Consider the following 24,831-nt stretch of genomic DNA (forward strand, 5'->3'; position numbering starts at 1 on the left):
CCATTTACCACTACCCTCTGTTGCCTATCACTCAACCAGTTTCTAACACAGTCAGCCACCCCACAAGCTGCTCAGTTTATTTGTGAGGCTCTATGGGATAGTGTGTAAAGTTTACTGAAATCCAAAAGGTGAATTTTAAAAGCCAGACATGCACCAAAATTAGGGGATGAACAAACATTTTGGGCTGGTAAGCGCCGAGCATATTTTAAAAGCTTCCCATATACGCGTGTACATGCCACTGCGTGGACAAATGAAAAGTTTCAAAAGGGGCGAGGCATGAGTGTGGTCTCTGCGGGGAATGGGCATTCCTGGATTTTGACATGAAATTTGCATGTAAATATTTATGCAAACTGGTGCACACTGGGGCCATCATGATGACTTATAGCTGGTGCGTGGGCGCACATGTGTACGCATTTGACAGCCCATTCTCCAGGATGCAGCCATTTTATAACACCAGTGTGTATATGTGCGCATGCTACAAAATAGCCTGATTGCGTGCACATGTGTGCTCAAATTTAAGTGGACAAATACTGCTTCTACCACATAAGTAGTGGGATTTTAAAAGGCACGCACACCGATGCCATAGCCAGTTTTCCCAGTTCATTCCCAGTTTACCCATTTAAGGAATAGGACATCTAACCCCCCCCCCCCCCTAGTTTAATAGCCTCCTTTCCCCCCTGTTAGCTCCAACCTTTAAAACCCCACTGATCTGCCTAGTTTTTTTTTTATTTTTTAACTTATACGTCTTCCATAGCAGAAATAAAGTTACGCAACAGGGCACTCCGGTCTCTGCCAGTGTGCATAAGTATTTATGCGCAAATTTCATGTTAAAATCCAGGAACACCTATACTCCACTCCGACCATGCTCACGCCCTGCCCCTTTTTGTAAGCTTTTCATTTGTGCGTGCAGCAGCATATACACACTTATACAGTTGCTTTTAAAATCTGCTCAGTGTGCGCTGGCCCGACATATTTGCATATATCCTAATTTTGGTGTGTATCGGGCTTTCAAAATTCACCTTTAAGTATACCATATCCAAGTCTTGCCCAGATCTACAATGGTCATTCAGTCAATTGTTGGGTTTAACAACTATATTCTGTGCTTGTTCATTTATTTATTCATTTGTGTGGTCACAATTAGTACACACCAGTTCAAACAAGTGTTCCTAGTGAGTTACAATTACAATAATACCATTTAAAAAAAATATAACATCATTACAATAATAAAATCATCAATAAACGAATACAAAATATATAAACAGAAAAACCTAACAGCAAAAATCTGAGACATCAATTTAAAAAACCCAGTTTGACTACTAACCCCTTAGAAAAATGAAATCATTACCATAATCCACCCTCCTCCATAGGGCAAATCTTATTCTTTATGTACGATCCAGAGCAAGGAGCCCTATCTACTTAAGGTTGGCGCTATCTAAATGCCTTAAGAAAATGTTTGGTTTTCAGCAATTTCCAAATTAAGTAATCTTGCATCAAACACCGGTCCAAAGGGAATTTCATCTTTAAGTGTGGGGTTATACAGCTAAAGGCTCTCTTCTTAGTAGCAAAAAACTGAAATTCACATGTGCATATACTATATGTAAAATATCTAATTTGTTGAAAATTTAACATTTATTCTCACTATATATTATTTACAAGGAAATAAAATGATTTTATCTACATTTCTTATTTTCTACTTTCTTGCTCCCTAGACTCTATTTCTTTTTCTCTCACTCTTTCTCCAACTGTAGCAGCTTTGTGCATTAGTTGGAACTACCAACATGTTTATCTTATTAGATGCAGTGGGAGGATTGGAGCAGCACTACTTAGACAGGGAGAGAGAGAGAGAGAGAGAGACGTAGGGGGTCATTTACCAAGCAGATCGCACGCGATACCATGATGGGGGAGGAGTCGGGGCAGCATCAACCTCGGAAGAGGAGGAGTCGGGGCGGCAGCAGGGCTGATGTCGTGAATACTGTGCTGACAGCGAAAGGTAAGCACCTTTATCGCTGTCAGTTTTGTGCCAAATAACTACACCTTTTATGGTGTAGTTATTTGGCGTGACACCGGCAGTGATCGCACAGCGGAGGTGCGATTGCTGCCGGCTATCGCAGGACAGCCCCCGCCCCTCGTTACCGCGGGATTCACTATGCCTTGCGGCATTAGTAAATCCAGCCCTTAGTCTTATTCAAATGGGTCAGTTTACTATTTATATTACTGTTACATGGGAACCTTTAAATTCAGGGTGAAGTGTCAGGGATGGGGAAGGCTTGGGAGGCAGCTTAAGATACACTATCACATGTATGAACAGCACAGTAGACACCTGTGAAGACAGGATGTCATTCAGAGCGCTGAGAGTTAAAAAACAAAAAAGTTGATTTGTACACTGTACTTAAAGTACAGTCAATATATCTTTAATTGCAATTTTGGAGATAAGTGAAAGCATTCTGGCAGTCTATGATATTGTCCACAACTGTCCATACAGTACATGGTGTAAGCCTAGCTGTGGTACCTTAGTCACACACAAAAAAAAACAAAACTGCAGAAAAGCAGAGGAGAAATAAAATGAATTTTAACAGATTAAATTTATCTTATAGGCAAAGGGATCCTAGGAAAGCAAGTCAACAACCCATCATTTAATTTGGGAGCAGCATTTCTCTATAGGATGAAACACATGAATACGAGTTTCTTCAGGGTTATAGATGCACTGCCTCATAAAACATGTGCATTGACCTTAAATTCTACAGAACTACAGAGGATATAGCAATTACTGTAAAATAGAAAGGAGGTCAAATCAAATTAATAATAGCAATCTAATGATGGATGTGCAATATCTTCGCACAGAATAAGGTACATATTTACTATGAATTAACTTTTTGGGAGAGAGCGAAATTAGCAATAAGTGTTGTCCACTTGTCTTTTAGGCCTGGATTTACTAATGCCGCAAGGCATAGTGAATCTCGGCGGTAGCAGTGGGCGGGGGGAGAAGCGGGGGGCGGTCCTGCGCTAGCCGGCAGCGATCGCACCTCTGCGATGCGATCGCTGCCGGCGTCGCGCTGAATAACTACACCATAAAAGGTGTAGTTATCCGGCGCGAAATAGGCAGCGATACAGAACCTTACCGTTTCGCTGTCTGCGCCGTCTTCGCAGAGTCGGCCCCGGTGATTCCCCGACTCCTCCTCTTCCAGGGCCGACTCCACCCCGATGTAGCTAGCGCACGCGTGCGCTAAGTTTTCTAGCTATCGCACGCTTGCGCTGTTAGCGCAATCGTGCGATAGCTTAAGAAAATAACCCCCTTAGTTAGATAATTGTCTTTTCTGGAATAACAAAAGAACTAACCTTACTGCTGGGCCCAAGTGGAAAAGGAAAGAAAGTCAGATGGAGACAAAAATTCACACTAATAAAACCCATGTGCTATTAGGTTCATGAGGAGAAACAACACGGTAAAAAAGGCAAAACAAGAATACTGCTGCAGGGTATATTGTTTTTAAATTCAGTTTGCTTATAATTTCCGCATAAAATGAGCAGTGCACAGACATCAATATAATTAAACGGTAAGGCATAGCAGGTCAATAATGGTGAAACCGGTGCTGCTGTACAAAATACAAAGTATTAACTGTATTGAAAGACAGCCTTTAAAGTGCATTAAGTTCTGAATATGTGAAAGAAATTCCAAGATACAATTAAGAAGGAATAAGGACTTAGTAACACCGCCACATCAATTACCCTGAATATATAACTTGAATGTGAATACATTAAACTACCGATTTAAAAAAATCTATTTTGCTATAGGATTCCATTCTGTGAGAATAAAATCAAGAAATAAACAGAGAGTCTTACTTTTGACGGTTGCTGTGCGGGTACAGTTGTAAAGGATAGCCAGCTCCCCAAACACTTTGCCCGGTCCCATGGTGCATAGCTTCACACTTTCTTTTGTTACTTCAACCTTGCCATCTGCGGGAACAAAATATAATTCGATATTGCCAGCAATCTTTTTATAGTTAGCGCTATTTTCTAGAACTACAGTTTGACATAAGTAGTTGACCCATTTAAAGTGAAGCTCTCCTTCTCATCTGTGAAATCCCACAATGGATATCATTCAGTATCTTTAAGCTATTGGGCAAGTTCTTAAAGCAGTGGTTATTTCCAAAAAGTGCTATCAACTAAAAGAAAAAATGATTTAGAATTATATGAAGAGCAAATTTGTTTCGCAGAAAAGATTTTCAAATATAGTTTTCTCAATTAAAGATACTCAGAAATCTGTGAACTCCACATTGAAACCAGATATCTAGTCTGAAAAGCTAAGTGCCTATTTCCTTCAGCGATATAATCCTCAGGAGCTTAGACATGAATGTAACATGTTATCAAAACTGAAATTAATTTGAACTACGGCCATCATTTAATTCATATCTCAGTGTCTTTTCCTTTTTGAACTTGTCATCCTATTTAAGCAAATCTGTTTAATCTGCTTGCCCACACAGCACATGTGGCTATTGCTGTCAGGAGATTAACTCTTTAAAGACAAGAAATATGTGTGTGGAGGGGAATTTAGAGCCAATTTCCATTCTTCTAAGGATTTTACAGAAGTATGTTGAAAGGAAAGTAATGGAAAGAAGCAGAATATGGAAGATGGTTTTATACAAATTGCAGCCTACTGCATGATGTAAATGGGACAGAGTAGTAAAATAATATGATGACATCAGTAAAAGACTAAGGGGTTTATGCAAAAACACGCATGCTACAAGAGTTTGACCTTGTGACTCAGTACAATTTGCACGCAAATACTAAAACTCCACTTAATGTGCAATATAATAATTTTTTTCAGATGGCACAACACAAAAACATACTTTTTGTATCATTGCCTCAGTACTAACGTGAACTTCAACACAAAAAAAGTATAAATGTCCATGTTAGCTGCCATGAAATCCCCCATGTTTACCAGCTCCAAGTGATTATTTCCTTAACGATATGTCGATCATGTAACTTTATTGTTCATTTTTATACTATAATCCGTGATGATCATGTTTTCAATCCATAAAAAGTTGGATATTACTCAAATTAAATTAGAAAAGTTTTGAGGTTCCATTGCTGTGCAGGTTATGAGATGGAATCTAAACTTATTCTATCTGTGTACTATGTGAGATGCTCTCGGGTGATTTCTTGCTTCTAATAGGTGAACACCAGCCAAATATTAGTTTTTTCCTATATCCTCTGTCACAAAAGGGGATATTTAGCTGCAAATCAGCATGTTTTCAAATGCTGAAAAAAGTTATTGGGAAGGGAACAAAAAAAGATATTCAGAACAAGCAGAAGCTGGAACCCGCCTACGGTTTTCGCTCCCATCCACAAATTTCTGTTGACTCATCTTTTTATTTGCATCAATAAGACCTCTGCCCCTATTAGATTTACTCCAGTTCAGAGCAAATAATAAGTCCATTCAGTCTCCCTTTGTCTCACATAGCTTACGTTATTTCCTATGGGAGGAAAAATGTTTGTATTTTCTTTTCTTTCCATAGAAAATCATGGGAGCTAGCCCAAGTTACCCTATTTCTTTGTAACTGTGTCTGATTTCATTGCAATGGAATAGCAAAATAGTGTCAGAAAAAAGTTGGTGCTGCCACAGGATATAGCGTGGCATGTTTTTGTTGAAAAGAAATGTTGACATTCCCTACCGACTGCACAAATATCCCCATATTTCATCCCCATCCCTTGGCCCTTTCCCCATTCACACTTCTTTCTCACAATCACTTTCACAAGTATACACTTTTGAGACTGACCCTGTATATGTGCATGCACACCGATTATTCACAAACTGCTAAATCTGAAAAACAAATCAATAAAATGCCAACAAGAAACCTGATGATTTGTTATATACTAAATTTTAGGGATGTGAATCGTTTTTTGACGATTTAAAATATCGTCCGATATATTTTAAATCATCAAAAATCGTTAGGGCCACGATACAATACCAATTCCCCCGATTTATCGTCAAAAAATCATAAATCGGGGGAAGGGGAGGGCAGGAAAACCGGCACACTAAAACCCCCTAAAACCCACCCCCGACCCTTTAAATTAAATCCCCCACCCTCCCGAACCCCCCCAAATGCTTTAAATTACCTTGGGGTCCAGCGGCGGTCCGGAACGGCCTCCTGCAATTGAATCGTGTTGTCTTCAGCCGGCGCCATTCTGTGCTGCCATTTTGCAAAATGGCGGCGGCCATAGACCAACACGATTCGACTGCAGGAGGTCGTTCCGGACCCCCGCTGGACTTTTGGCAAGTCTTGTGGGGGTCAGGAGGCCCCCCCAAGCTGGCCAAAAGTCCCTGGGGGTCCAGCAGGGGTCTGGGAGCGATTTCCTGCCGCGAATCGTTTTCCGTACGGAAAATGGCGCCGGCAGGAGATCGACTGCAGGAGGTCATTCAGCCGGGGGTTCCGGCTGAACGACCTCCGAAATCGATCGTTAAGATGATCGAGGACACGATTCACATCTCTACTAAATTTATTATAATTTCTTCCCCCTTCACTGAGGGCAGGTGGGAATGAGGGTGCCGGGTTTCCAGGCCACCCTCAGTTGGAGAGGGCCCTCTTCCTTCACCTCCTGCTACTCCCAGAACATAATCATGTCTGGATGAGGCTAAAAGTCAAGGAAAAAAAGATCAGTCACCTAGGAAGCCTCAAAGACATACATAAAGCAGAAGATGCAAAACAGGAAAGAAGGCAGTTCATACAGCTCCAAAAGGGGCCATCCCTTCTAGGGATGTGAATCGTTTTTCAAGGATTAAAATTATCGTCCGATAATTTTAAAATCATCTTAAATCGTTAAAGAACACAATACAATAGAAATTCTAACGATTTATCGTTAAAAAAATTGTTTTTTTGGTTAGTGCGCACTAACAGAAAATGATACAAATTGACACTTTTCAGGTCAGTTAAGGTCAGTTTAGGAATGAATATGTATTCCTATTGGCTGGCTGCCCTCTTATTTATTGATGTTACCAAGGTTCACACTGAGGTGCTGGTTGGGGGGATGGGAAATGGAAACGGTTGGTAGCTTGACAAAAAAAGTAATGTGATCAGTCAATGTAACTAGAACTTGTGCCCTTGTGATCTTCCTGCATGCAGTGCCGTATCCCTGATACTGGGAGTGTTGGGATCTTCCTGCACGCAGTGCCCTATCCCTGATACCAGGGAGTGTTGTGAACTTCCTGCACACAGTGCCCTATCCCTGATACCGGGAGTGTTGTGATCTTCCTGCACTCAGTGCCAAATCCCTGATACTGTGAATGTTGTGATCTTCCTGCACACAGTGCCCTATCCCTGATACCAGGGGTGTTGTGATCTTCCTGCATGCAGTGCCCTATCCCTAATACCAGGAGTGTTGTGATCTTCCTGCACACAGTGCCCTATCCCTGATACCGGGAGTGTTGTGATTTTCCTGCACTCAGTGCCATATCCCTGATACTGGGAGTGTTGTGATCTTCCTGCACACAGTGCCCTATCCCTGATACAAGGGGTGTTGTGATCTTCCTGCATGCAGTGCCCTATCCCTAATACCAGGAAGGTTGTGATCTTCCTGCACACAGTGCCCTATCCCTGATACCGGGAGTGTTGTGATCTTCCTGCACACAGTGCCCTATCCCTGATACCGGGAGTGTTGTGATCTTCCTGCACTCAGTGCCATATCCCTGATACTGGGAGTGTTGTGATCTTCCTGCACACAGTGCCCTATCCCTGATACCGGGAGTGTTGTGATTTTCCTGCACTCAGTGCCCTATCCCTGATACCGGGAGTGTTGTGATCTTCCTGCACACAGTGCCCTATCTCTGATACCAGGGGTGTTGTGATCTTCCTGCACGCAGTGCCCTATCCCTAATACCAGGGGTGTTGTGATCTTCCTGCACAGAGTGCCATATCCCTGATACTGGGAGTGTTGTGATCTTCCTGCACACAGTGCCCTAACCCTGATACCGGGAGTGTTGTGATCTTCCTGCATGCAGTGCCCTAACCCTGATACCGGGGGTGTTGTGATCTTCCTGCACGCAGTGCCCTATCCCGGTATCAGGGATAGGGCACTGCGTGCAGGAAGATCACAACACTCCCGGTATCAGGGTTAGGGCACTGCATGCAGGAAGATCACAACACGCTACATTCGTTCCTATGTTAAACTGTGTTATGTTACACTTAACTATGTTACAATTTATTATGTTAATCGTATGCTTTTGCTCTCTACTCTCCCACCCTGTAAATCCCCTGTTCATTGTAACTTTATCTTCCTAGTTAATCGGTTACCCCTTGTTTCAATGTAAACCGGTACGATAAGACACTAGTCTTGAGTATCGGCATATCAAAAGTATTTAAATAAATAAATAAATAAATAAATAAATAAATAAGTGTATTGTAAAATAGTAATCTAGAAAACACGTCCACTGTAGCAGCATAAATTGTACTCATAAACAATGTGTGTACTCTTCAGACACAGAAAAACAGGAGACAACAAATGTTAGTGTTATGATCGGCAGCCTGCAGGTTGCCCCACGGACCATCACTCCTGCCTCTGGGCCCAGTCCCAGCAAACGCAGCGGAAGGCTGCTGACAAGCAGTGGATGGCACCACTCTTGCACTTCCCCATGCCTCCAGGCTGACTGCTCTTCTTCACGGCAGGCCACCACCGCTCCTGCATTCCTCCATGCCTCCGTGCGCAACATAATTTAATTTAAAGGGCTCACAGCAGTAACAGCCTCGTGGTGCCCCTGGATAACACCTCAGCCTCAGGTCTATTAAAGGCCCTTTACCTCCTTTCAGTCCTCGTCTCAGCAACAGGTCTCCTTACTGCCCAGCAGAGTGAGTTGCCTCAGCGTTCCTGTTTGAGGGTTCTCCAGTCCTGAGTTCAGTGCCTTCAGTTCCAGTGTCTTCAGTTCCTACGTCTTCTGTTCTAGTGTCTTCACTTTTCAATTCTTGTGGTCGGTCTTCAGGTCCTTAGTTGTTTAGTGTCCCTTGCCTCCTGTTTGCTCCTCACCTTGGTGCCTTGCCTATCCATCCTGCCTTGCTCTTCAAACAGATACCCAGTATTGACCATTGCCTGCTTCTCTGCCCTGCCTGAATGCTGCCTGCCACTGATTATTGCCTGCTTTTTGGATCTTCATTTATCAGCAGAGGCCACCACCTAAGACCTACCAGCCCCGGCACCCAAAGGCTCAACCCAAGAGAAACATGTGCTGGTAAAGGCAAAGCTCCAGCTGGGCCTCTGCCTTGCTTAACTCCGCCTGCCGACGGTGGGGACCTGTAGGTTGCGCCAACTCAACCTCAGTCTAAGGGTCCATGTCTTCAACACACTTACCAGAATTGGGTAAAGTATCATGAAGAATTAACTGCAGGAATGCAAATGAGCAGCAGGTGGGAGTAATGAAAGGAACTCTGGCCCTGGCTGCCATTCTGTATTTCTCACAAGACAATAAGCATGGGCATGTGATGCCTACATAGGGCAGCACATTATCAATATTTTTTTATGTTTGTTTGATTAGTTGTGTTTGATTTCGAACCCTACCTGTAAATCCCAGAGTGAGTTACAATCTTACATCTGCCCAACAGCAATATATGAACCAAATCAACAGTTAAAACATAGCAATAAAAGCAGTTAAAAAAAACCCCTCATATAAACTCCCTCCCTCATAGCACTACTCCCAAATAAATGACCCCCAATTTGCAGAGCATACGCCCCAGTTCAGACCAACTTCACACTTTAGAAAATACCAAAATTTCAATTTTTTGTGAAAGGTTAGATAATGAAACTCAACCCTCAGTTCAATAGGCATCGAATTCCAAAGAAACAGAGCAAAAAAAGTAAACACTCTCTGCCTATTAGAATCCAGTTTCACTTTTGACAGTCCAAGTAGAGCTGGGATGAGAATAGTGACAATGATGGATACAATACAATACAAAGATACAATATAAGAGTCTTTATCATCTGTTTGAAGGTAGCCAATGAAGTCTTTCAACAGCAAGAGCAGCCCTGTTCTGCAAAATTTGTTATCCTCTAATATCTCTCTTAGGTGAGCCCTGATATAGCACATTGCAGGAATCTAACCTATTAGTCACTGTAGAGTGTATGAAAATTGCAAGATCCTTGGTCTTGGTCTGTATATGCTAACTGGGCACATTTGAAAGGTATCCTGTACTCTTTGGTGAATTGAAAATGCAGGCTTGAGAGAAGGGACTATAAAAGTAAAAGTCAACATGACATGTCCATTTGTTCGTACATTACATGATTATCTTCATGAGAGTTGACATGCATTTTCTGTTCAAAGTACTGATAGGATATTATTTAGGATGTTCTAGCCTTGAAGGTAGTATGCCAGTCAATCAATCAATAAATAAATAAATAAATAAATAAATATATATATATATAAAGAGCTGTGTTGTAGAAGAATTCTTGCAGCAGTGGGATGTATAAAAGCAGAACTTCTCAATGATAGCAGGTTATTGGGGACGCAGTGATGGAGTCTGTATGTCTGACAGATGATGCTCCAATGGCCAGTGCCCCTAGTCTTGTAGACCTTTTTGGAAAGGAGGCCTACAAGGCTATGACAGCAATACAGGTGTTAAAGATTCTATGTTGTACATAAGGAAAAGAAGTGTGGCTAGTATCCTGGAAATGCTGTCCTTTCATAGAAAGGACAGTTATGAGTCAATTTTGCAGAATAAAGATTATATTTGAAAACATTTTTTATTTTTATTTAGATACATGTTGGCATTGCATGCTAATAGCTACCCATGGCCTGCAGCCTGCTAGGACCAGTCTGGAACCTCAGGGGTTTGGTCTTAAGTCTGGGCTAGAGTCAAGCCCTTTTCTGTTTACTTAGGCCTAGATTTATCAATTTGCTGTAAATATCGCATGCAATAGGAAAAGCGGTGTGTTTTATGGTAATTGCCTAACTATGAGAGAGAGAGAGAGAGAGATGAACACTCTACCTGGGTAACATCAAGCTAGGTTGAGAGAACACTGTACAAATCTCATCGCTGTGTGAGATTCCTCACTCTGAAGAACATCAAATCTTCACAAGACTGTACTGTTCTGTTCATACGTCTCACTCTGCATGTAAAAGTGGCCCCTAACCCCTAAACTACTACCTAAACCTCACCTTGAGTTACTACTTGAGCCTCCTATAGTAGCATAAATAGCTGCTTACTATGGTGCCAGCCCCAGAGGCTCGCTCTCTCGTTTTCTTCCTCCCTTCTTTCCTCTCTCCCTTTCATCACAGACCCTTCCCCCCACTCTCCTACCACATCTCAGGCCCTTCCCCAGCCTAAAAATGCCCAAAACGGAATTTGCAAAAAAATCGCAAATTGCATTATGGGCATTACGTACGATATCGCACAGCTTAACACAATTGAAAAAGGTGTAGTTATTTTCGGTGTTAAAACTGTGCGATATCGTGCATTATGCCTTTGCAAAGTGAGAAGCCAGCCCACTTTTTCTGAAATCCCACCCCCAAATCCTCCCCAATCCCTCCCCTTTTAAAAATGTTGCATCGCGCCATGCGTTATGGTGCTTATCGCGTGTGTTGTGTTTTTCTCATGCAAAAACGCCTTAGCACATGCAAAAAATGCCATAACGTGATTGATAAATTACCCTGTTAGTTTTCCCTTAGCATCGCTTCTTGGTGGCTCAGAGGCAAAGCTCCTGCATTGGGTCCCACCCCTCTACTGGTTCAAAAGCAGATCAGAAACATTGGAGTAACCTGCCCAGACCAGCGATTACTACCCTAAGAAACCTGCCTGGCAGACTGGATGGACCATTTGGTCTCTTTCTATCTATGCTAGTATCCTTTTTTGTTTTGCCCTGAGAAAATGCTGGGTTTTATTAATGGATTCCTGAGGAATTAAGGTGAATAAGTGTTTCAGTTAGTATGCAAAAAATGAGGAGTGAAGAATGAAGTGTATGCAGGCATTTTTAGCTTCTTGCCTATTGATTGTACTGGCTGTGATTTCCTTGTCAGCTTCTATAGAGGACCAGCATTATTTGAGTGACTTTGAAAATGTGAAAAAAGATAATCAAGCTCATGTATTCCATGGCTCAGAGCAAAGAAGGCCCAAAATATCTCATCATATGTCCATTTTTGTTCAAGTCCCCCCCCTATTCAGGCTGCAGCCTAACCTCTGCTCTTGCTTTGAATCAAAAGCATTTTTGTGTACCAGCTTTTCCGGATTCAAAATGGGTGCATGATGATCATTTTTGTCATTTGAATATAAGGCACACTGCTATCACAGTTCAGAAAGTAACACTCCTGTGAAAAATCTTGCGACAAGTTTTAGGTATATATGAAGAAGTTAATTAAAAAGTAAATTATGAAGCAAGTTTTGAGCCTTTACAAAATCTCACATAATATTCATGAATTTGTATTAGAAAAAGCAGTAAAGAGAATTCGTAACAGGTACAATATTTCTCAAGATTAAATGTATTTGCTCTTAAAGACTTTTGCATACCAATGCTGTTCTGTCAACAAAAATTATGTTAAAGGTGAAACAGCCCCTGGGCTTTGTGTTTTTAAAGTGCAATTGGCAGACTCCTGAAGCAGTTGTTATCTATAGGGAGTGCAGAGAGTAATGAACAGTGACAAGATGCCAGCTTATGTATCTAGGATTATGTAGTGAGAAAAAGAAATTCAAGCTTCTCAGCAAAGCCAAGACAGAAAATGCTTACACATGCTGTTCACTTTTACCACATACATTATTTATCAGGAAGCATTCCAAACAGCAGACTTGTGTGGTACCATTAAACTATATGGGAGACACCAACAAAATGAAAACCATGTTTCATACTGACTCCGTTTTCACCTGCAATCTTTTAGTATTTCTTTTATCACCAGCTTTGAGTAAATTAATTGTACAATTTGAACTTAAGGTCATGAGTCTACAAGATTAAGGTAGAGTTCATTCTGAAAATTAATGTAGAGAGATTGCTGGAATGAATTCTTCATGGTGGCATGTCATGTTCTTGGAAATAAAAGCTAAGAAAAATATATAAAGTGATACCTTTTTATTTACTTAATACATTTTTTTATATATATATATATATATATATATATATATATATACTGTACAAAGATATATACTGTACAAAAATATTATATCCTGGACTACAATCTTAGGCCTAGATATTTCATTCCGCTATAAATATAGTAGAATGAAGAGCCACAGCCAGAAAAGGGGCGGGGGGGGGGGGCGATAGTGTGCACCCAGACGCATTGCGCTGGTGCGTTTTCGCCTGCCGCAATTGCAGCCACGGCGCACATTATCGTCCCCATAGCGACCCTGCAAAAGGTGTAGTTATATTTGGCACTTCTGCCAATGATAATGTGTAAAACATTATCGCTCACAGCGCAACCGGGCCCAAAATGTTTTAAAGCCCGCCCAAACCCCTCCCCTTTCCCTCATTTAAATTTTATCACTGCGATGCGGTCGTTATCACATGCGTTAGGCGATATGACACGTGATAAGGCCCTAACAAACCGATAATGGCCCATTGCGATTTGAAAACTGACCGTTAATGTTTCAAAAAAAAACTTTATTGAGAAACCCAGCCATTTTATAGATTCCTTATATAAACATTGCACATGCTGTTAAATCACCCTCCACAATTAAAAAAATCCATACACACCACACTCAGACCAATCACACTTCACTAAAAGGTAAAATTACCACAGCCATAAGATTATACAAAACCAATAATTTCTGTGTTTCTTTATACTATTTCACTGTTATGACAGCTATTTAAAATCTTCAAAAAGCAGAACTAAATAAAGGGATAAAATCTTCATGATGTCATATCATTGTTATTTTACTCCTGAGGAAGATATTCAGTAGGTCAGTGAGTAGGAAGGTTACCCAGCAAATTTACCTGGATATTCAGGGACACTTGTCTGGATAGATCTGCCCCTGAATATAGCTGGCTCTAGTTACCTGGATAAAATTAGCCCGGTAACTTTAGGATAGGTGTTTTTCTGACCTGACATACCTGGCTAACTTTAGCCAAGTATCATATCTCACTGGCTAAGATTTAGCAACACCTCCATCCTTACCTCTTTCTATCCAGCTAAATTTTATTCTGGTTACAAGATAATTGGAGAGACATGGAAATGTTCAAATCTCGGTTATATCTGGGTAACTCCAAAAATTACCTAGACAAAGCTTTTGAATATTAATCTCTATCGGGCCGATACAGTACAGTGCGCTTCGACGGAGCGCACTGTTAACCTGCCATTGGACGCACGTTTTCCCTTACCCCTTATTCAGTAAGGGGCGGAAAACGCGCGTCCAACCCGCCGAACCTAATAGCACCCTCAACATGCAAATGCATGTTGATGGCCCTATTAGGTATTCGCGCGTGATTCAGTAAGTAAAATGTGCAGCCAAGCCGTACAATTTACTTTCAGAAATTAGCGCCTAGCCAAAGGTAGGTGCTAATTTCTTCGGGCACCGATATTAAGTCGGAGGTCCCGAAGGGTAAAAAAAGTAAAAAAAAAATTTAAATGGGCCGGTGGCTGTCGGGTCGAAAACCAGATGCTCAATTTTGCCGGCGTCCGGTTTCCGAGCCCATGGCTGTCAGAGGGCTCGAGAACCGACGCCGGCAAAATTGAGTGTCAGCTGTCAAACCCACTAACAGCCGCCACTTTTGCCCGTTTCTACCGCCAGGCCTCATTTAAATACTGAATCGCGTGCGCTGGGTGAGCGGGCGTTCGCCAGCTCTCCCGCGGACTTTACTGAATCGGCCCGTATATAACTTGAGTAGGATTAGGAATAATAATCAATGAAAAAATTTCCAAAATATCTTATTTTATGATACTCTAATAGGTGCTGATCATCTATATAAAATGTTTCTAAGCCTGTATCCTTCCACCCATCTTTTGTTTTGTCTTCCCCCTGTTTTCACTCACCTGAAGTGAATTATACTTCATTCCAGTGATCTTAGTCTTGGGGAAGGGTAGTGAACAAAAATAAGTTGGGAGAAGTGCACACTGAGGGCAGGAGCTGTCTCTGCAGCAGCAGCTGTGGACCATGGTCGCATGCCGGTGATCTCCTAGTTCACCCTTCACCTGCCTCACACAGCACTGCTTCCACTTCCAGTCTTTTACCCACTCCTGGGGAAGTGGGTAACCATATGCATGGGCACACACACCAGAGCAGTAGCATTTGCACCCCTCTCCCTTTTCCATAATAAGCATGCCCCTCCCTCTCCTGCCTGTTGCATGCATAAGGACAGGCACGGTGAAGGAATTAGAAGCAATCATGCCTGAAAACTAAATTGGCTCATTCAATAACCCAAAACAATTCAACGTTCCATAATTGACAAATATCATTATAAGTCAAAATATTAAAACTTCAAGAGTGTTGGAATGTCAGACACATTCGGGATTTTAAAATTCAATAGATTACTGATTATTAAATCATACTTTATACATTGTTGTACATATTTAATATTTATATTGTTAATTGTTTTATTTTTAATTATACATTGTTTCCATCTTAATAAGCAAGTATACTGTGCTACTAACATTAATCAGCAATCAAAACAGTTTTTATTGCCTGGATTATCTTGCTCTATACAAATGTGAAACAAATTCAATAATTACCACAATGAATGCCTTTCACCACAAATGACCTTGTATCCATTGATTTTTTTTTTTCTGGTGCTGGGAATCTAGAATGAATGATGATTTTGTTATTAACTATTTTATTACTAAATAAAATACAGAACCACTTAATTTGGATTCTGCTTCTTTGGACCATGTTTTTGAAAAATAAAACGTGGTCATTTCAAGTTAGAAAACTATAAATGCCATCCTTTCCAACCACCTATAAAGCTGCGTACACACAGCTGGTCGAGCTATAATGATTGAGATGATTTAATAAACTGTGAAAAATCTGTCAATACACTTTTAGCACCATCCCACCGATGTTCCTTGTGACCTTGGGCAAGTCACTTCACCCTCCATTGCTGTAAGTACAAACTTAGGTGATCATTTACTAAGCTGAATTGAGGTTTTAATGTAGAGATAATGTATGGTTCGTCAAATACTCCGTTTCTTCCCCACAAAAAACCTACCACAATGCAGGAATGGTAATGAGCTGATTGGCATAGAAATTCATGCCAGTCAACTCATTGCTAGGCAAAAACATATAAATCAAATAACATGACTTGCCTCAAAATTTGCAAGCTGTGATATTCGATTTAAAATTAGCTACAAATGAAGAGCTATAGCTAACTTCACCGGAAACAGCAGGATATGAAGATGCATCCTGATGCTGCTGGGGCCATCACTTAGAGAACTTGAGCAGCCTAAAAAGGGCCCCTCCCAAGTATAGCAAACTCCCTGTGGGTCTCAGGAAACCCCCTACCCACTCCTCTCTCCACCCCTTGAAGAACCCAAAATTTACAAATAAAGTTTTCACAGTTGCAAGGGTACAGGCCTTGCCCCCCTTCCTCTAAAATCCTCCTCCTTTTTGGCAACCCCCTCCCCCCTCCCACAGCTTGACCCCCCCCCCCATACTGGAACAAAAGACAAAAGAAAAACTAAAGATGTGAGATAGGAAAGGCAGGAGGCAGAAAGGATCTTAAAGATGTATTTATTTATTTATTTATGTAGAGAATCCTGTTGAGTTCTGCTAAGAGGAATGCCTTTCTTTGATAGATGGAAAAGAGTTAAAATTACAGTGGGACGTAGATCCCCCATGTAGAATATTGAGATGGTGAGCTTCCAGTCAACATAAATCCCTGCCAATATTTTAAAACATGGATTTTTTTACTTGCACCCCCTCCCCCCAACCACCCCCACCACCACCACTTGGGGTAGCGTATATGCATTAAATTTCATTAGTCATTCAGTTACCCAGTGTCCTAGTCTCACAAGGTCCTAATGCACTTCCTCACAATCCGGTGCCAATTCAACTACTTTGAATAAGTTTGTGTCATCTGCAAATTTGTTAAACAGCACATATCCCAGTACTGATTCCTGTGCTAATCCACTAATGACCTTTCTCCATTTAGTTCTACCCTCTGTTCCTGATCTTTTAACCAGTTACCAAGCCACAATAAATCACTGCCTGCTATCCCATGACTTTGTAATTTCTTGAGGAGTCTCTCATGGGGTTTTTGTCAAATGCCTTCTGAAAATCCAAATACACTATGGGGTCGATTTTAACACCTGTGCGCATGCGTTTATGTGTGCGCTGTTCCCGGTGCACGCACAAGGACATGCCGATTTTATAACATGCACACATCAGCGCACGCATGTTATAAAATACAGGTCCTGCACGCATGTGCGGGTGGGTGGCCAGCTCCGCGTGCAGGGAGGGGGAATTTTAGCAAAATACGCACGGCAACACAATTGGGCCTCCCCCATTTCCCACCCAGTCCACTCCAATTAAGGAGTGGACTAGAAGGGAACTTTCCTACCACTAACTCTATCCTTCCTCCTTCTTCCCCTCTCCTCCCTGCCCCCTAAACCTAGCCTAATTATCCCCAAATTCTTTATTTTCCTACTTACTGCTCCTCTGGAGCAGAAGAAATCTACGCATGCCAGTTGGCTGCCGGCGCGCACTTTCCCGAGACAGCGACTAATGACGTGCACAAGGCCTGGCCAGTGTGAAAACCCTGACATTTATGCACGTAGCCCTTATAAAATCCGGGCTTCTATCAACTGGCTTACCTTTATCAACATTAATGTTTCACAACCCTCTCCTGAAGGTATACCAAACCGTCTGGTTTTCAGGATATCCATAATGAATATAAATGGAATAAGACTTTTCTCCAATGTATGCAAATCTATCTCATGCATATTAATAGTGGCAATCCTGAAAACCAACTAGCTAGGTGTGCCTCCAGGACAGGTTTGGGAAACACTGATCTACATGTATATTTATATCTTCAAAAAATTCTAAAAGATTGGTAAGACAAGACTTTCCCTTTCTAAACAAACCATGTTGATTCTTTCCCATTAAGTCTTGTCTATCCATATGGCCAGTGATTTTTTTTTTTTAAGAATGTCATGGTCACTGATCTATAGTTTCTCAGGTCACTCTTAGGGCCCTTTTTAAAAATCAGTGTCAAATTGGCCTTCTTAAGTCTTCAGGAATCATGGCTATTTTATATGAAAGGTTACAGATTATTAGTAGCAGGTTAGCAATTTCATGTTTTAGTTCTTTTAGAATTCTAGGGTGCAGGCCATCCAGCCCCGGCGATTTGTTACTAGTTTGTCAATCTGAGCCATTACATCCTCCATTGTCACAGATATTTGTTGAAAGTGCTCTGCATCTCCACCATAAAACAAAGTTTCAAGTATGGGTATATTCCTAACAGCCTCCTCTGTAAAGGCCAAGGCAAAGGATTCATTCACTTTATTTGTCCTTCCTGAACATCCCCTTTGTCGCTCAGTCATCTAGCAACCCAACTGACTTCCTCACAGCTTTTTTATTTGAAAGCCCTTGAAAAAGATTTTAATATCAGTTGTTGCCTAACCTGCAAGCTTCTTCTCAAAGTTTTTCTTGGCCTGTCTAATTACTGTTATACATTAGGGATGTGAATCGTTTTTTGACGATTTAAAATATCGTCCGATATATTTTAAATCGTCAAAATCCTTAGAGCCGCGATACAATAACAATTCCCCCGATTTATCGTCAAAAAATCGTAAATCGGGGGAAGGGGGAGGGGAAGGGGGAGGGCGGGAAAACCGGCACACTAAAACAACCCTAAAACCCACCCCGACCCTTTAAAATAAATCCCCCACCCTCCCGAACCCCCCCAAAATGCCTTAAATTACCTGGGGTCCAGAGGAAGGGTCCCGGTGTGATCTTTTACTCTCGGACCTCCGTGCGTTGTAGAAATGGCAAAAGTCCAGCGGTGCCATTTTGCGCAAAATGGCGCCGGCCGTATGGCAACACGACTCGACTGCAGGAGGTCGTTCCGGACCCCCGCTGGACTTTTGGCAAGTCTTGTGGGGGTCGGGAGGCCCCCCCAAGCTGGCCAAAAGTCCCTGGGGGTCCAGCGGGGGTCCGGGAGCGATCTCCTACCGCGAATCGTTTTTCCGTATGGAAAAACGATTCGCGTGCAGGAAGTCGTTCCCGGACCCCCGCTGGACTTTTGGCAAGTCTTGTGGGGGTCAGGAGGTCCCCCCAAGCTGGCCAAAAGTCCCTGGGGGTCCAGGAGCGATCTCCTATGCTCCTGACGTAGGGGGAGAAAAAAACAAAATGGCGCCGGCGCTACCTTTGACCTGTCATATGACAGGTCAAAGGTAGCGCCGGCGCCATTTCTACAACGCACGGAGGTCTGAGAGTAAAAGATCACACCGGGACCCTTCCTCTGGACCCCAGGTAATTTAAGGCATTTGGGGGGGTTCGGGAGGGTGGGGGATTTATTTTAAAAGGTCGGAGTGGGTTTTAGGGTTGTTTTAGTGTGCTGGTTTTCCCGCCCTCCCCCTTCCCCTCCCCCCCCCACTGGACTCCAGGTAATTTAAGGCATTTTGGGGGGTTCGGGAGGGTGGGGGATTTATTTTAAAGGGTCGGGGTGGGTTTTAGGGATGTTTTAGTGTGCCGGTTTTCGATTTACACGATTTACACGATATTTAAAAAACCCAAACTGCGACGATCTGATTCCCTCCCCCTCCCAGCCGAAATCGATCGTTAAGACGATCGATCACATGATTCACATCTCTATTATACATCTAACCTGCTCATGCCTATTTTCTTCATTTGAGTCTGCTCTCCATTTTTTTATGAATGATGCCTTTTAAGCTTTAACTGTCTTCTTTACCTCACCATTAAAATATAGTCGTTTGGTTTTTCTTCAACCTTTTTCAATGCAAGGATTATATTTTATCTGAGTTTCTGAAATTATATTTTTAAACAATATTGATGCCTCATTCAAACTTAAACCCTTGTGACAGCTCCTTTTAATTTTTTTCTAATTAATTTCCTCATTCTAACATACAGGGTCATTCATCAAAATGCTTTATGGCACATAATAACATCCTCTATATGGTGAGTTTGATTTCAACTTTAAAAACCCAAAGTAAATATCAAATCAGTTACTGAATGTTATTACAAAGGGCAGTAATATTCAATTCTAATCCTTGAGGGCCACAAACAGGTCATGTTTTCAGTATACCCCTAATGAATATGCATGAGATAGATTTGCATGCACACTGCCTCAGTTGTATGCAAATCTATCTCATGCATATTCATTAAGGACATCCTGAATACCTGAACCATTTGTCTTCCTCAAGGACTGAAAGTTACCCCATTAACATGAGGATGAATACCTAAACAGTTCATTATCCTTCATTACCATGCCTATTACCATTATCTTAACTGGTCACAATAATACCTCTTGAAGTATTTTTTTTCTGTGACTGAGCTGGCATGGTAAATGGTTAGAACATAGGACAAAGTAGCTATACCCTTTAATAGTAGGGCCCTAAGTGTCTGAGTATTCAGTCACCTTCTGGAGCCTGACTCGGTTAAGAGACTATTTTCCTAATGATAAAAGGCTTTTCATCAATACCTTATGCTTTTTACTAATTTAAAAACATTCCTTTTTCCCCACTATTCTCACCCAAAAAATTGCTGTGAGAATGTATATTTCAAAATTATACATTATGAGAAAGTACTCAAATATCTTAAACTGAACTTCTAGGACACTTTAGTTTCCCTACAAGGAAGATATACCAAGCATTTTTTCATAGACACAAAATGGGGAAACCCTTTTGTATATCTGGTCTTATATGTCTGTTTTGCAAGCAACCATGTTAGTAAAAGTGCAAGAAATCATACTACAAATAACTGTATATATAGGCAATAATAGAGATGTGAATCGGAACCGGAATCGGTTCAGATTCCGGTTCCGATTCACATCGTGGGTTTTTTTTCGTCCAGCCCAATCGCGGTTTTGTTTCTCGGCTGCGCCCGAGCCGATAAACAAAAAACCTACCCCGACCCTTTAAAACTAATCCCTTAGCTTCCCCCACCCTCCTGACCCCCCCCCCAAAAAAAACTTTTTACAAGTACCTGGTGGTCCAGTGGGGGTCCCGGGAGTGATCTCCCACTCCCGGGCCATCGGCTGCCACTAATCAAAATGGCGCCGATGGCCCTTTGCCCTTACCATGTGACAGGGTATCCGTGCCATTGGCCGGCCCCTGTCACATGGAGGGAGCACTGGATGGCCGGCGCCATCTTTAAAAATGGCGCGAGCCATCCAGTGCTCCTACCATGTGATTGAAAATACAGCCAACTTCATTTCAAATTCTCTCTTAGCCTGTTAATTAACTGGACATGCTTATACCTTTTCTTATTTTCTTCAGATGGATCCTTCTTGCAATTTTTGAAGGATTTTTTTTTTTTGGCTCAGACAGCCACTTTCACTTCATCTTTTAACCATGCTGGTAATTGTTTGGCCTTCCTTTCACCTTTCTTAATGCATGGAATAAATGTAGACCGTGCTTCTAAGATGGTATTTTTAAACAATGTCCATACCTGTTGTACACTTTTAAGCTTTGCAGCTGCACCTTTTAATTTTTTTCTATTTTCCTCATTTTATCAGTCTCCCTTTTGAAAATTTAGAGCTGTAGATTTACATATTGTCATCCTTCCAGTCATTAGCTCAAATTTGATCATATTATGATCACTATTGCCAAATGGCCCCACCACCATTACCTCTCTCACCCAATCCTGCATTCCACTAACAATTAGATCTAAAATAGCTTCTATACTTGGTTCCTGAACCAACTGCTCCATGAAGCAGTTGTTTATTCCATCTAGGAACTTTATGTCTCTAGCATGTCCTGATGTTTCATTTACCCAGTCAATATTGGGGTAATTGAAATCTACAAAAACAATGGTGCGGGATAAAGTTATTGCTTCCACACAAATAAGTATAAGTCAATGAATATTTATTCGATAACAGAAGTTCATTTATGGCAACTCCATCAGTTGTACCAAAATACTCTTGAAGTCCCCCGACACGGTCCCGTGTTTCGCACTCGCTGCATCGGGAGGGACCAGTATATAGTGACAAATCTAGAATATGAACAATACAAACTAAATCAATGGTGGAAGCAGAGAAACTACGGTACATTTTACTACACAAGCTAACACATACCTTGTACATTGGAATCTGGAGCGCAAGCACCCTTAAGCGTTTGACAGCCATTTAAACATTAAAAAAACACAGAAAAGGCGTGAAAGCTAACTTCTCGTGGGAGTAGGTGGAGCTCTACTCTCAATAGAACAGGTGCCATTCTATGTCCCTATTTAGACCTTTCGGAGCAACAGTGTCGAGGGTGAAGATCCATCGCTGCTCCCTCCGTCCCAAAATGCTAGAGTAGTCCCCACCCCGGGTGGGGCGGGGAACCACATCCAGCACTAGAAAGGAGAGAGCAGAGATAGAATGGCCAAGTGATGTCCAGTGGGTAACTAAGGGTTCATCCATTCTGAGAGACCGAATATTTGAACAATGTTCGATCATTCGGGTCTTAAGCATCCGGGAGGTTTTTCCTACGTAGAGAAGATCACAGGGGCATCTGATAACATAAATGACCCCTCTTGTGGTACAGTCAGACGAGGAAAAAAGTTTAAACACACGTCCAGTAGTTGGGTGTATGAATTCTGACGCAGTCTCAGTGTGGCTGCACATTGTACAGCGTCCGCAGGGTCTATGTGTCCCGCGTGCATGGTGGCTATCAGCTGAGCTACAGACAGTCGTATGGACAAGATGGTCTCACAGATTTTTACCCCTTTTAAAGGTGAAACGCAATGGCCCTTGAAGTAGATCTGATAGGGAGAGGGCAGACTTTGGATAACCCCCCCGGTCGTCCTATTGTGTCGGGCATAGGCTCCGTGCTTGAACCTTTGTCACAATTTGTTGACATCTTCCTGAAACCACTGGTACCCAACATTCGGTCCTACGTTAGGGATTCGTCCCACTTTATATCAATGTTATCCCAATTAGAGGTTCCCACCCCCGACATCTCACTAATCACTTTGGATGTTGTTTCACTTTACACTAATATCCCACAAAGTGAGGCCCTCGTGGTCATTGAAAATGTACTTAATCAGCGCCCACCCCCTCAACGCATCTCCACTACATTTCTTTTGCAGTTATCTGAATTGGCATTAACAAAAAAAATTTTTCAATTCCATGATACAATATATCAGCAGATTAAGGGCACAGCTATGGGGGCGACCATGGCTCCCAGCTTGGCCTGTTTGTATATGGACAGTTTTGAGACTACATATATTTATCCGTCTGCCTGGTCACAGCATATCCACCTTTGGCTGTGTTACATCGACGATGTATTCATCATTTGGACTGGTTCAAACGTCCAGTTTTTTATGTTTTTGGATTGGGTTAATTCCCTTAATGTAAACATTCAGTTTAATCACAATATTCATCCTACACAAATAGCCTTTTTAGATGTTCTAGTTCTGTGGGTGGGTGATCATTTTGAGACCACTTTGTACCGCAAGGCTACTGACCGCAATACATTGTTAGCCTATAGTAGCTGCCACCCCCGTACCCTAAGAGACAACATTCCCATCGGACAGTTTTTTAGACTGCGCCGGCTCTGTTCTTCCCGAGCTGATTTTATTTTACAAGCACAGACTATGTGTGTTCGCTTTCTAGACTGGGGATATCCGGCTCGTGTTATCAAAAAAGCCTTTAAACGCGCCCTGTATTCACACCGTGACTGGTTGTTCACGGCTCCCTCTGTTTCAGATGAGGCAGTGAACAATTGTATCCTCCCATTTTCGGTGGCAGGTAGTACACTTATAAAAATGATCAGGCGCCATTGGTCTGCCCTCTCCTTATCAGATCTACTTCAAGGGCCATTGCATTTCACCTTTAAAAGGGGTAAAAATCTGCGAGACTGTCTTGTCCATACGACTGTCTGTAGCTCAGCTGATAGCCACCATGCACGCGGGACACATAGACCCTGCGGACGCTGTACAATGTGCAGCCACACTGAGACTGCGTCAGAATTCATACACCCAACTACTGGACGTGTGTTTAAACTTTTTTCCTCGTCTGACTGTACCACAAGAGGGGTCATTTATGTTATCAGATGCCCCTGTGATCTTCTCTACGTAGGAAAAACCTCCCGGATGCTTAAGACCCGAATGATCGAACATTGTTCAAATATTCGGTCTCTCAGAATGGATGAACCCTTAGTTACCCACTGGACATCACTTGGCCATTCTATCTCTGCTCTCTCCTTTCTAGTGCTGGATGTGGTTCCCCGCCCCACCCGGGGTGGGGACTACTCTAGCATTTTGGGATGGAGGGAGCAGCGATGGATCTTCACCCTCGACACTGTTGCTCCGAAAGGTCTAAATAGGGACATAGAATGGCACCTGTTCTATTGAGAGTAGAGCTCCACCTACTCCCGCGAGAAGTTAGCTTTCGCGCCTTTTCTGTGTTTTTTTAATGTTTAAATGGCTGTCAAACGCTTGAGGGCGCTTGCGCTCCAGATTCCAATGTACAAGGTATGTGTTAGCTTGTGTAGTAAAATGTACCGTAGTTTCTCTGCTTCCACCATTGATTTAGTTTGTATTGTTCATATTCTAGATTTGTCACTATATACTGGTCCCTCCCGATGCAGCAAGTGCGAAACACGGGACCGTGTCGGGGGACTTCAAGAGTATTTTGGTACAACTGATGGAGTTGCCATAAATGAACTTCTGTTATCGAATAAATATTCATTGACTTATACTTATTTGTGTGGAAGCAATAACTTTATCCCGCACCAGTGTTTTTGTGGATTGTTATATGTGCAGGGTTTGTGCTTCT

General features: G+C 42.1%; 1 protein-coding gene across 4 annotated transcripts in view; it reads right to left on the reverse strand.

Annotated features, from left to right (window-relative positions):
- Positions 1-24,831, reverse strand: part of PRKG1 (protein kinase cGMP-dependent 1) — a 2,212,673-nt gene that overhangs the window by 1,202,740 nt on the left and 985,102 nt on the right. For all 4 annotated transcript variants that reach the window (XM_029609782.1, XM_029609780.1, XM_029609783.1 and 1 more), the window contains exon 3: positions 3,838-3,951. In XM_029609782.1, coding sequence (XP_029465642.1) covers positions 3,838-3,951 — 114 coding nt within the window. The remainder of the gene's footprint in view (positions 1-3,837; positions 3,952-24,831) is intronic.

The sequence above is a fragment of the Rhinatrema bivittatum genome, chromosome 7, assembly GCF_901001135.1.
Source record: "Rhinatrema bivittatum chromosome 7, aRhiBiv1.1, whole genome shotgun sequence".
In the NCBI taxonomy this organism is placed as follows: Eukaryota; Metazoa; Chordata; class Amphibia; order Gymnophiona; family Rhinatrematidae; genus Rhinatrema; species Rhinatrema bivittatum.